Source organism: Anomaloglossus baeobatrachus, chromosome 3, assembly GCF_048569485.1.
Source record: "Anomaloglossus baeobatrachus isolate aAnoBae1 chromosome 3, aAnoBae1.hap1, whole genome shotgun sequence".
NCBI lineage: Eukaryota > Metazoa > Chordata > Amphibia > Anura > Aromobatidae > Anomaloglossus > Anomaloglossus baeobatrachus.
The window spans coordinates 178,315,853-178,330,542 of NC_134355.1; the positions used below are offsets into that span (position 1 = coordinate 178,315,853).

At 41.8% G+C, this 14,690-nt stretch overlaps 1 protein-coding gene across 1 annotated transcript in view; it reads left to right on the plus strand.

Moving 5' to 3' along the window:
- DESI2 (desumoylating isopeptidase 2) overlaps positions 1–3,170 on the plus strand; it is a 64,624-nt gene extending 61,454 nt beyond the window's left edge. Inside the window, exons 4-5 of the mRNA XM_075339599.1 lie at positions 226–367; positions 1,915–3,170. Of these exons, the coding sequence (XP_075195714.1) occupies positions 226–367; positions 1,915–2,151 (379 nt within the window). The 3' untranslated portion in view covers positions 2,152–3,170. The remainder of the gene's footprint in view (positions 1–225; positions 368–1,914) is intronic.
- Positions 3,171–14,690: the final 11,520 nt, after the last annotated feature.

Sequence of the window (14,690 nt, forward strand, 5' to 3'; positions counted from 1 at the left end):
GATAGTTGATTAAAGGGATATTCCTGTTATAACAGCTAATTTTTATGATGTTCGCACTGACTCTTCTTCCAGGTTTCTGCAGCAGTCCTTGCTTATGTTGTAGATAAGGTGGATTAATGTGCAATTTCTTGAAAACTTAATATGTACCTCCATCTGGTTGTATTTACAAATCTGTTCCGATTCTTAGTGGCAGAATGAAATGATTTTTTTTTTTTTTTCTTTTAGGGAAGCCATAGCCTTGGGAAGCACAGACTTCACCGAGAATGACATAGAAAAAATTGTTGAAGAACTTGGAAAGGAATTCAAAGGGAATGCCTATCATTTAATGCACAAAAACTGTAACCATTTTTCATCAGCTTTATCTGAGGTAAATTTAGTATTTCTTATACAAGCATTGTAAGGACGGCTAAAGCATTATGAAGTTCTAGGACATCCTACACTCAAAGTAACGTTATTTTATTGAGCCTTCATGGACTGTTGACTTCTAAGATATTGAGAATGGTTGGGGTCCCAGTAACCAGACTTTCTGTTTAACTTCCTGTGCTTCCTATCGGCATGTCCAAAAACTGTTAACTTCTTGTGGGCCAAGTTGGTGAATATTGCTTTAAAATAATCAATTAAGCATCACTTATCTGTACAACCCACTGCCACCTCTTTGCTTCACCTGGAGTTTTTTGGAGATTTTTTTTTTTTGTTCACTCGGGTTTAAGTTGTGACATCCTAAGACAAGTGACCACTGCAACCAATCTCTGTCATCGGTGGTCTACGGTTGACAATCTGGCTATCTCCGCTGAGAGCATTATTTGGCTGCATCAGCCACATTTTCTAGATATAGTGGAACCTTGGTTTACGAGATCAATCAGTTCTGGGAGTGTGCTTGTTAACCAAGTTACTCGTTCAGCGAAGCAAGATTTCCCATACGAAATCGATGCAATGCAGACAATTTGTTCCACAACTTGTTAAATGTCCCATCCTGGTCCCCTATTGTGCCATTCCACACACGTACAAACACACATATTCCGTAGTCCGCCCGTACAGGATGTGTATCTGGTAACCATCGCGACCGATGCCGTACCTTCCGCTCCCAGCGCGCTGACATCAAAGACAGGAGCCCCTTGCCGCTGATTGGCCAGCGTGCTGCCTTTGAGTAGCGGCTGACAGGGGCAGGTTCTCCCTCATCGTGATAGTTACTGGATACACATCCTGTAGCGGCGAACTACAAGAACCATGAAGCCGCCGATGAAACGCTAGGTAAGGTGAGCATAATATGTGTACCTTCCGTTCCATCGCCGGCCTCATGGTTCTTGTAGTTCGCCGCTACAGGATGTGTATCGGCAAGCGTTGCGACGAGGGAGGAACTTCCCCTGTCAGCCGCTACTCAAAGGCAAGTGCGCTGGCCAATCCAAAGCAAGCGGCTCCTGACTTTGACGTCAGCGCACTGCGAGCGGAAGGTCCAGCATCGTTCGAGATGGTTACCCGATATACATCCTGTACGGGCGAACTACAAGTTCCAGGAGGCCGGCAAGGGAGCGGAAGGTAAGGTTAACATAATGTGCGTGCTTTGTTTTGTGTGTTTGTGTTTTGTGTGTTGGTTTGTGTGGACTGCAAGAGCGGGTTAGAGCATGGTGGATGTACGGAACAGGAAGTGTGTGCGGTGAGTATTTTGCTCGTACAGCAAATCTTTCTCGTAAACAGTTATAAATTTACAGCAAGCTTTGATTGTTAAGCGAAATACTCGCTAACTGGGTTACTCGTTAAGCGAGTTTCCACTTTACGGTTTTACCCGCAGAGGTCCTAGCATTGTATGAATCTGTTTAATTAACGCACCAAACATTAATGTATTTCAAGTAAATGTTTATTCAATCTAACTTTTTTGATAACCAGGCCATATTTTTTTTTCTCTCTCTCTTTCAGATTCTATGTGGTAAGGAGATTCCCCGTTGGGTAAACCGGTTGGCATACTTTAGTTCTTGTGTACCTTTTCTACAAAGCTGTCTACCTAAGGAATGGCTGACGCCTGCTGCCCTCCAATCCAGTGTCAGCCAGGAGCTGCAGGAAGAACTGGAAGAAGCAGAAGATGCAGCCGCCTCAGCCACAGCCTCAACCTCCGCATCCCTAATGCCCAGGCCTGGTAGACACACCAAGCTATAGACCATTAGACATACAGACCTTCTAAGACAACTGACAAGAATTGTTTTCTTTTTGGAAATAAAAGCGTTTCGATTGATCTCCAGCAACTGACACTGCTTTTCTTCAGTGATTCTTCCACATGATGACATTAGAGCCACGTTCTTTTGACACATATCTGCTCAGGATCATGTTTATATTCAGACAAGTCCACATACAAGGACATATGAACAGTTACCATGTTCCTAAATATCTGCCTGACTTTACAGTTTGGCTTTGAATTTTTTTTGTTTCTATACTATTTTTCCTATTTTCAGGAATTTATTGTGAATTTTCTTTGTTTTAGCCTGTAACTGACAGAACTTTTACTCCCTATGTGTAACTGACAGTATGGAAAAGTTTTTCCCTCAGCCACACAGTCCAGTAGCACCTATATGCAGCACTTCTCAGAAATGTCCACAAGCTTTTCCTAGAAATTTAACTGAATTATACCTGAATATTTGTGTGTACCGATAAGGCATCTAGTCATTGACTAGGTTACCATGCATCAAGACATCCATGATCATTCACTAATGCCACCGGGTCTTTTGTGGAACCCGTGTCCTTGTTGAAACCAGGTGGGAGGCTGTGGATTTAGGATCCATTAGCTTTAAGTGACTCTAGTGACTTGTACTCTAGTGCTGTAAGGCCATTAGGTTATGAATGGCGCTGCTGTAGTATTGATTAGCTTAAGGTGTGAAGACAAAATGAGGTTATCAATTGATTTCTGATTAGCTGCAGGGATTCAAATGGATTAAATCAGGTCTACAGTTTAAAGCTGGTGTCGCACTAAACGACAGCGACAACGACGTCGCTGTTACGTCACCATTTTCGGTGACGTAACAGCGACCTTGTAAGTCGCTGTTATGATCGCTGCTTAGCTGTCAAACACAGCAGAAGCAGCGATCATAAGGTCGCTGTGCTACATGTTCAGAGAGCAGGGAGCCGCGCTTAGCGCTGGCTCTTTGCTCTCCTGCAGCACACATCGGGTTAATTAACCCGATGTGTGCTGCAGCTACATGTCACAGTTCAGAGAGCAGGGAGCCGCGCTTAGCGCTGGCTCCTTGCTCTCCTGCAGCACACATCGGGTTAATTAACCCGATGTGTGCTGCAGCTACATGTCACAGTTCAGAGAGCAGGGAGCCGCGCTTAGCGCTGGCTCCTTGCTCTCCTGCAGCACACATCGGGTTAATTACCCGATGCGTACTGCAGCCACATGTCACAGTGCAGGAGCCGGCACTGGCAGCAAGAGCGGAGGCTGGTAACCAGCGTAAACATCGGGTAACCAGGGAAAGGTCTTCCCTTGGTTACCCGATGTTTACGCTGGTTACAGCTTACCGCAGCTGCCAGTGCCGGCTCCTGATCGCTTCATTTCGTCGCTCTCTCGCTGTCACACACAGCGATGTGTGTGTCACAGCGGGAGAGTGACGACCAAAAAATGAAGCTGGACATTCAGCAACGACCGGCGACCTCACAGCAGGGGCCAGGTCGTTGCTGGATGTCACACACAGCGACGGGACGTCGCTGCAACGTCACAGAAAATGGTGACGTAGCAGCGACGTCGTTGTTATGTGTGACACCAGCTTAAGAGATACGTTATAGAGACATCAAAATTTGTGTTCTGTGGGTACCCATAGTCTGAGCTTTTGCCCCATCAGTAGTCTTTCCCCACATTTGTTACTAGTAAATGTTTGAGTTTTAGTGTTTTGCTTAAAATTAACCCCCACTTTAGAAAAAGCATAATACTTCTTGGTTTCACTCAGTCAGGGAATTTTCATGACTTTTTCACCAATATTTTAAGTGATGTTACCTAATAAAATGTTAGTCTAGCTACTGAAATATATATCACCAGCTATATATTTCTGCCGCAGGCGCACGCCACTTGTAATGTGTGTTTTATTCATTGTGGCATGTGGCTCTTAATGAACTGGGCCTTTTGGAGTAAGATGTGCCTAATTCATTTAGACTGTGGTTTATACATAGCTTTTTTTTTTTTTTTTTTAATGATTCGGGCCCATTTCACACATCCGGCATTTCGCTGGATGCAGTACAGTACATCTACAGTGGAAGCGCGACGACATGCGGTTGTGTGCTTCATGCACAACCACATTTGTCCTCACTGTGTCGCGTTTCCACTGTAAATTAATGTACTGTAATGCATACGTACCGGATGTGTGAAACCGGCCTAAGTGTATCTTGGTAACCAGAAAATCATCAACTTTTTGTAAGCACTTATCATCTTTTCATATCCTTTTTGTCCTTTTATATATGAAGAAGGTCATAAACTCCACATGGGGCTGCTGATGTCAGATGTGCCGAATCCTGCTGAGGCATGTGTAATCAGCAGGTATCATGCACTTGTGCTTCTGTAAGATTAGGACCGTTGCACGTTACCTGCTGATTGCGCATGACAGGCATCCGTAGTTGTCACATCACCAACCACGAGCGTCTTCTGATGTGGAAGTGCATAGAGCCAAGATAATTCTTTAACTTCTCTGCAGCAAAAAAAACAATTTTGATTTGATTTTGCAGCAAATAAGAGACCTGATACGACCATGTTCTGAGATGAATTGGTCCATACTGGACATTCCCTTTAAAGCAGTTCTCCACTTTTTCACAATACCGATTTTGTTTGACTAGTCCCTTTTTATGATAAGCTGATCACAATATGTGTCCCTGCTGAGACCCCTAGGGCTGAGATTTAATCTGTTTGGAAATTTGGCTGAAAATGAATGATTAGTTATATCCTGTTGCCTCAATGTGTCACATGAAATACATCTGGTAGTGCGTTACAAGGCTAGAGCGCGTTCTATTTCAAGTGATTGATCAAATACTACATACCAATTACACAACACATTTAACATCTGAATCAGTGCTGGTGAAGTTAGCTTCTGCTTTATTTGGGGTGAATTTGGCCAATTGTCTCTAGTAACTATATTTCATTTTTCATCCATGGTTGTCCAATGTATGGTATATGGTTGAAGTAATCATTGAAAAAAATCCTCGAAGTTTACATCAGGCACATCTCCTTTTCCTTTACAGGATCTTGACTAAAGCTAGACACTGCCATATCGTATAAGTGATGACATTACCCTTCTGTACATCATAGGATGGCCATAGATGACATGATTGTTTTGATTTTTTTTGGGATAGTAGCATATAGTAAAAAATTAAATGTAGCAATAGAAATATATTTTCATTTTGACCTGTAATTTCTGCACTGTATTTCTCATGATGGCCTATCAAACACTATGATCCTAGTGTTAAAGGGGCTCTCTTGCTCTACAAAACTGAAGTAGAGCGAGTGTTATGTCTCCTTTATTGTTTACCAGGCACTTCTCCACCATTTTAATACTGTATACTGTTATCGCTCAGATTAGCTCAATTGCCTTTGAAGGGTGAATCCTATCTCGAACTTTTAAGGCTGAGACTAGAAACACTCCACCTACAGTAGTCTGAGCTGGATGGAGCTATGCAATGAACTGACAACTTAACACCTTTTATAAATAAACAGAGTAGCACTGCAAGCTTCATGGTCCCCATAATTCCCATTAATTTCTGTGGAGGTTACAGAACTGGTAAAGCTCAAACATTGATTCTGAAACTGAACGACCAGCATTCAGACATGAAAGGTTTAGATAGGAATAGATCATTAAGTAGGACTGAGCCATAATGCCACACACCGTAATAAGATGACCTGTTAAAATGACCATTCACCAAACTGTTCCAATAGTGGCTGCGGAGCAAGATAAAAATCTATGTCTAGAATATATATAGTTTTTCAATTCGGTCTCTTTTACAGGTATTTGGCACCTAATGCATTAACACCCACTTGACTTATCAGTTTTCACTGGGGGAGTGTACTTTTTCCTCCTGTATTACACTGACCAATCATAAGGAGGCTGCAACAGATTGGAGAAGGAACACTCACTCGCCATATCTTAGAGCAGGTTCCTCAGTATGTAAGATGTATTTGCAATTAGGTCTCTTGTGGTGAAGCAACTTATAATGGCTCTGCAGTGATAGCAGGCTTGTCATTACATCTCATACATGACTAGGCTGTTCTGGGTTACTCCTGTGTGAGACACAATACCTTATTCTGAATGCAATAGACATAATTGTGATGACTGACAAATCTGCGGACAGGCTGTAGGGGTGAGGGGTAGTACAGCAGTGCTGATAATGCTGGGAGCGTAGAAGAGTTGATCAACGGGGTTTGTAATGTGACACAGCTAATCTCCACTGTGCTGATCCTTCCCCCAACAGGATATTTATTGCAGAGGTGTGAGTAGTGCTTTCTAGTCATGCAGGAGGACAGATCAGGAGATCACACACTGCGAAATCTACTCTTGATGTGGTGGTGGTGTGAAGGGAGGAGTTCTGCCTGCTTATGATTGATCAGCATCCTACAGGAAGAATTACACGCCCCCATGGAAACCCGCTATCTCCCATAAAAGTCAACTTATTAGGTGCAATATACTTTACTTAATATCTCCAACATTGAGGTGAAATTAAAACAAACTATTCCACTCTCCAGTCACTATTACATTGTGTGTCCGGTTCAACATGAAAAATGTAGTGATCGGTCCTTTAATTTAGCTGATCAGTAGGTGATCCTGGGGTTGAACCCTCTGTTCAGATTTTGTTGTACTTTTATAAAGTTTATTTCTATACAAAATATGGGATTTATACTAAGCACTCAGACCAAAAACTAAAAAAAATTGTATAACTTTACGACTTTTTAACTCCGTAATGGCCAGCCATTCTGTTTTAAACTAGTTTGAAATTGATTAAAATTGATCATTTTTCTATACACTTAATAACTAAAAGCCTCAATCATTGTTCCAACCATAGCCAACTATAGGTTAGCTCCACATGGGGTGTCATTTTTTTTTTTTTAACCTGAAATTTGCATGTGGATCTCACCCCTGTGCTCTGAAGGAGCTGACGTCCACCGTCCACTTCAGCTTTGAAAATCTCTGCAGTATGTAACTACATTTTGCATGGGCTGGTACTGTAATACGCTGTGTGCAAAACTGCAGCCCATGTACTACTAATTCATTCACTATAAAAGATTATTTATTGCTGCCGCAAAATAACAATTATGACTACATATGATGGTGTCTCATGTAGCTAATCTCAAAAGGAAAATACAGTATAGATACATGGAGGAGGCAAGAGAACAGCCGAAGATTTGGTTGGAAAATGCACAAGAGCCACAAGGTATATTTATTGTGGTTACACTACAGAATGGCCACGGAGGCCCAGGATCTACGCGAGGAGTGCTGCTTTAATCTGTGGTCAAAATGACGTAAACTGGTCTATGTGTTGTATTATTTCTATCAAAAGAATTATTGCGCCTACTTCATACAAAGTCATTATAACTGAGCATTTAGTATCACGTCAAAAGCTAATTTTTGTTGTAAACCTATATATTAAAAGAACCACTTGCATTGATGAGCAGTTTTCTATTTGCTGGGAGATTTAAGTTAATGATTTAATGAGGGTAAGTGATATTCGTCTGAGGCTCATATTGAGAGAATTGTCCATGTTAGTAAGTTATTATGGGGTGTCTCGCTGTTACAGGGTGTTCTGATGGGATATTAGCTGCTGCTGTGGGTATGGTTTGTGCATATATTTTATGGACAGTATAATTTCTGCTTTGTTTATAACCAAGGTTTATAATAGTTTTGCAGCTTTTCTTTCTTTAAGACTTCCTTTATGGAGATAGCCAGTGACTGCCGATCCAGCCTTTCGAGAATAGTTCTATCATGGGGGACAGTTGATCTATTTATTTATTTTCTCTCTCATATCTTCACTATTTCTAGTAAAATTTCCAGTGTCTCTAGTTAATGAAGTAATTTCATGCGTTCTTTGTTGTCGGTCAGCCATTGTTACACTGTTTTTGGTGTTTTATTTTGTTTTTTTTTCGATTATGTAACTATTTTTAACATGGCTTATTTTCGGCTGGCTCAATGGACTTTGCTCAGCTATTGCCTTTTTAGAAGGTCTGCTCGCAGGGGTGAGGGGAGGCAGTCGTCACATCTTTATTGGACAAGTTAATTTATAGCATTCGCCTTTTTTTGTCCACGTATGTGGTTCATGTATTGTAGCATTTATTTATCTGAAATGTGCACTAATTTGTAAATACGTATATTACAAAGCTTTAGCTTTTATTTATAAGTGTCATTTTATTTTATTTTTGGCACAGTTATTGTATTATCTACCAAAGGTGACTATTTCCCCCCCCCCGGCTTGGCAGACATTTGTTTAATATAATATATATTTTTTCAATTTCAGCACAATTTATGCAGGGTATTGGATTCCTGACATATGCGTGACCCGTCTTACATATAGTTTGATCAGATGGATGCATATAAATCCAGTTTAGGATAAAAGAAGCATACGTTATACACATAATGATAGTTTTCTCTTCAGATGTGTTCTATTCACTGCCAAATCTTAATATGCATGTGCACTGTCTATCAGGGCCGCCATGAAGCAGTATATTGGTGCTTTTCCTGAAATTGCTTAGTGCAGTAAAGAGCCATGTCGGAGATGGTGACCCAAGATCCAATTTTGAACATCAGTCATTGAAATGTTTAGTATGCTGACATCTTAGTATTTGTGTCTCCTATCTTCACTTGTCAGGGTTAGCTAGGTATTACAAGTAATATTATAGAACATGCATGGTAGTTATTTAGTCTTTTTATTCATTTGTGTGACCGTCCAAATGGCATTATATTATGGTAATTGTGTTCTATCCAGTTTTATGTCCCATTACACTCAGGATACAAAATGCAAAGTTCTATAAATTCAGTGACTAATGCAGTTTGGTAAAGAAAGCCTAAGACGTAATAGTAAGAAATATTTATTTTTGTTCTGTAGAGAGCCTAGGTGAATTATGATTGTCTGTCTGAGAAGTGCCCAAGTTATTGTGAGACTATTAGTTAATAATAAGTATGGTGCAATAGGAGCTGTAAAGAGATTTCTTGCAACGCAGACAATCGGATGCATCCATATTTTTTCTTAACTCCTCCAGACAAATTCTTTGCAGTATTATAGTGTAATGCGTTCATGCAGTGTCAATCCATCCAGATAACAGACTTGGTGTGCAATGAAGAATGTCGGCATTCTGGCCCTCTGGAACGTTGGGTTGGGAGAGTTCGCTACTTAGAGGTAAATCTACTGCACTAGATGATAAATCACACTGCCATGGGTAGCTTGACATTTCCGAAGATACAGCAGGTTTACAATGGTAACCTTTTTACTCAAGTCTTTTTACTTTGTGTATTGCATCCATTTCATAATCGTTTTAATTTGGTGTTTTTGTGGTCTTTAGTGATTTTGTTTTGTTTTTCTTGTTGCTTTTTCAAAGACACTTATCTAATGTTATTTAATTTCATACCACGTGTCTGGATCAGTAATACTATCAGGCCATGTTCCCACGTTTGAAAGAAAAACCCACAGGAAAAAAATAACACAAAGCAATAAACAGTAAATTGCTATGGCATATCATGATGCAGATGCCCATGTGAAAAATGCAGTGTTTCCACTTGTGTGAACATGGCCCTATTGATTGTCAATATAAACCAGGCATAGTCATGAATATTTAACGTTTTTCGGTATGCTACAAAGAATGTTTAAAAATCAAGAAAATATATTCATATGCAGCTTTAGTGCAAACTTAAAGTGAACCTGTCAGTTGATACATGGGGCCCAATCACGTAGGCAGGGCAGCAACTAAGTACCCATCTGTCCGCCTAGTCTACGGCGCGGTCTTTGTTCTTGGCGGCTTTTAAAGTGTGTGTTTTTGGGTTTTTTTCTTACCACAGAGTTCAGAATCAAACTACCTAGCTGAAATCGTGGCGCCAGTGCTGTACATGCTGTCGACAGATCGTATCAGCTGACCGGTTCACTTTAGCCAATAGAGCAGTGTACCCCAACTCCAGTCTTTGTTTTCAGGATTTCTTTGACAATACTAAAGTGATGATTTCATCACCTGTATAATACTAAGAAAATCCTGAAAACATATTGATGGCTATGGGGGACTAAATTTGGGGAACACTGCAATGGAGGATCCTAAATTGAGAAAAAGTATGAATGAAATGCCTCTCCGGCACTGAAACTACATTGTGTGAGCAAGTTGACTATCAAAGCTGACAATGTGTACTACCGTATTATGACAATGTATACTACCGTATTACGATTGCAATTGTCTTACTTTGCTTGTTATTTTATTTCCTTCACATTGAGATTTTTTTGATGTTTTCAGTCACGACTTTACCTGTTAACCCCTTTGCTGTATTTCTTTCAATTTAGCATACTTTTTTGATAAAAATGGTGCAGATACTGCCTTTTATGGGCTCTTTTTCCACCTTCAGAGAAAATAAAACTGTATTTTTTTAAACTATAAAAAAATTGTGTTGGATAAATAAAGAAACTAAAATGCAGTTTAAGAAATGTTTAGTCTGTTTGTTTATTATGGGAAATACAGCATCCAGTGCAATGTGTCTTTATGGTTTAGATCAGTGGTCCCTAAGTGGTCTTAGGCCTCATTCACACGTCAATATTTTTGCATCAGTATGTATATTCTAAGCCAGGAGTGGAACTTACAGAGAGAAACTGTAAATGAAAGATTTACTTGTTCTGTGTTTTGGAGACATTCCTGGTTTAGGAATAAAAATACTGATCAAGAATACTCATGCGAGTGAGGCCTTACTTGGAGAGCCACCATACAAAACAAGAGGAAGAAAAAGGCTATCATCTGTCCAAATATATGCAAATATATCAAAAGTTTATTAATAAAGATATACAGTTGAAACCAGACGTTTACATATATATGCATCTTTTTAGATAGTGTATGTTTTTCTCACTATCTGACATGAAATGAGAATAAACCTTTTTAGGTCAATTAGGATTACCAAAATTATTTATGTTTGCCAAATGCCAGAATGAAAGAGAGAGAGAGAGAATGTTTTGATGCATTTTTATTACTTTCTGCAAAGTCAAAATTTTACATAAATTTCATTAGAATTTGGTACCATTACCCTTACACTGTATGACTTTGGTCTAACGTTTTGAATATTCTTCCACAAGCTTCTCGCAATAGTTGGTAGGAATTTGGGCCCATTCCTCCTGATAGAACTGGTGTAACAGTGCCATGTTTTGTAGGTCGTCTTGCTTGCAACTGCCTTTTTCAGCTTTGCCCAAATATTTTCAATAGGATTGAGATCAGGGTGTTGTGATGGCCACTCCAAAACATTGAGTTTGTTATCCTTAAGCCACTTTGTAACCAGTTTGACAGTATGTTTTGGGTCATTGTCCATTTGGAAGACCCATTTCCACTCAAGCTTTAAGTTCTTGGCTGATGTCTTGAGATGTTGACGCTGTTAATCTTCTTTCTTCATGATGCCATCTATTTTGTAAAGTGCACCAGTCCCTCCTGCAGCAAAACCCAACAACATGATGCTGACACCCCTGTGTTTCACAGTTGGGATGGTATTCTGAGGTTTCAAAGCGTCTCCCTTTTTCCTCCAAATGTAACGATGGTCATTATGGCCAAACAGTTAAATTTTAGTTTCGACACATCACAGGACATGTCTTCAAATATTAAGATCTTTGTTCCTGTGTGCAATTGCAAACATTAATCTGGCTTTTTTAGGTTTTATATTTTTTTTTCTTTTGGAGTAATGGCTTGTTCCTGGCAGAGTGGCCTTTCAGCCCATGTGGATACAGTACTCCATTTTTCTGTAGATAATGACACAATCTTACCAGCTTCCCCCAGCATTTTCATAAGGTCTTTTGCTTTTGTTCTTGGTTTGATATGCACATGTCTGATCAAAGCACGTTCATCTGTTATACAGAACCAGTCTTCTTCCTGAATGGTATGGTGGCTGGACATTCACATCTTGCTTGTACTTGCATATAATTGTTTGTACAGATGAATGAGGCATCTTCAGGTATCTGGAAATTACACCCAAGGATGAACCAAACTGGTGCAAGTACACATTTCTCTTCCAGACAGCTTGGCTGATTTTTAGTTTACGTTTTCATGATGCTACACAAAGAAGCAGTGTGTTTCAGGTATGCTTTAAAATACATCCACAGGTGTGTCTCTAAATAACTCAAATGTTGCCAATAAACCTATCAGAAGCTTCCAAAGACGTAACATTATCATATGGGCTGTCACATATTGTTTAAAGGCATAGTTCACTCTCTTTAACCTAAAAAGGGACAGGTTTAAACTTTTGGTTTCAAGTACACAAAACGGGGTAGGTGGGTGAAATTAAATACATTTAGAGAACAAAAATGAACATTATATAGCCACACATTAAACAGAATACATCATATCCCATTGGTTGCAGAGCAAGATAGTCAATACCATAATCAACAAAGGAGAGTGTGTAATCAGTTGGCGGTAAAAATGATTCAAAGTTACCAGCACTGAATGTCCCATGAAAAGATGTGATACATGTTGTGGAGACACGGGCTCAGTGGGTGCTCTCGTCCGCTGGCCCGGCCACCTTTAGAAAGACTGCGTGGCCCAGGGCTCATCCCAACTGAACCCCGACCTCCTTAACCGTGGACCGAACACTACTCAGACAACACAGGGTGAGGGAATCGCAATATTGAGACTTTATTGGAACCCCAAACAATTAACGGCACATAACACATAACCAGCAAAACACACAAATGTAACAGGCAACAGAGTCTCACTCTTCCGCTGGTTCACCAGGGATTAGAAGGTCCATGTAAAAAGGCAGAAAGTGTATCCAGCTCACCTGTTATTAGAGTCCATACTCCCTTCCAAGGTGCGCGAGTCCTGCCGGTCAATCCATACCGGTGCGTGTAACAGAAGATTAGAAAAGGAAGGAATGGGCTCAGCGCCAATTCAATAAAATATAAAAAAAATTCTTTTATTGGTATCCAGTTAAAATAATGTCGGGGAACTCACTGTACAAAAATATGTATGGCAGGTGAAACTTTACGCGTTTCGGATGTGAAAATTATCTAAAATCAGAAGGGTCCTTAGTCATAAGTTACCTGCTAGAGGGCCTGGAAGGGAATATAACTGTGATTCAAGGGTGGAGAACCCAACCCCAGGGGGGGTAGTGTCCTGCACACCACCGCAGGAGGATGCAATCAGGGAAGGCAAAGAGGGTTAGGAAAATAACATAAAAAAATAACATAAAAAAATATGATATAAAAGCGCAAAAAATATTATTGAAATGCATATCAACAGTAGATGGCCCCAAAGGAGCCATTTAAATACGTACAATGTCACCAGAAAATCCCAAATCTCATAAACTGAAGTGCCATTGATTATATGTCAAAACCAAAAATAGGAATTGTTCATTATAGTTGGTCGATTAATGAAATCCTTTAATGTTTTTTCCTATGGAAGCATATGTAAGGGTATATCATAAGTATAAAGCCAAGGCAATAGCTCGATGCATTCAACAGATGCTGCTGCATGGGAAAAAAAACAAAATAAATATGGGGTTGTTAATTATAATTGGTCGATTAATGAAATCCATTTTTTTTTTCCCATGCAGCAGCATCTGTTGAATGCATCGAGCTATTGCCTCGGCTTTATAATCGCCGCCATATGATCCGGCGGGGGTGACGAGAGGCGTTGCCATATGCCCCGGACGGCGGCAACGAGAGGCGCCGCCATATGCTCTGGACGGGGGCAACGGGAGGCACCGTCATTGCTCCAGAAGAATGCGACAAGAGGCGCCGCCATCTGCCCCGGACGTGGGCGACGAGAGGTGCCGCCATCTGCCCCGGACGGGGGCAACGAAAGGCGCTGCCATATGTACCGGACGGGGGCGACGAGTGGTGCCTCTATGTGTTCCTGATGGGGGCGACGAGAGGCACCGCTATTTGCCCCGGACGGGGGTGATGAGAAGTGCAGCCATATGCCCCGTAGGGGAGCAATGAGAGGCGCCGCCAGATGCCTGGGACGTAGGCGATGAGTAGCGCCGCCCGATGCCCCGGTAGGGGGCGACGGCAGGCGGCGCCGAATGCCATGGTTGGGGATGACGACAGCCTGCGTCATTTACCCAACGAGAGGCGCTGCCATATGCCCCAGACGGGGGTGACGAGAGGCGCCGCCACATGCCCCGAATGGGAGCGACGAGAGGCGCCGCCAGATGCCAAGGACGGGGGCGACGAGTGGCGCCGCTATGTGTTCCTGATGGGGGCGACGAGAGGCCCAGCCATATGCCCCGGACGGCGGCAACAAGTGGCGCCGCACGATGCCCCGGTCAAGGGCGACGAGAGGCGGCGCCCGATGGCGACCTATGCCCTGGTCGGGAGTGAAGAGAGGCTGTGCCGGATGCCATTGCCGATACCCTAGTTTGGGGCAACGACAGGCGGCCTCTGATGCCCCGGTCGGGGACGACGAGAGGTGGTGCCCGATACTCCGGTCAAGGGAAACGAGAGGAAGCGCTTGATGTCCCGGTCGTGGGCGACGAGAGGCGGCGCCCGATGCCTCAGTCGTGGGTGACGAGAGGCGG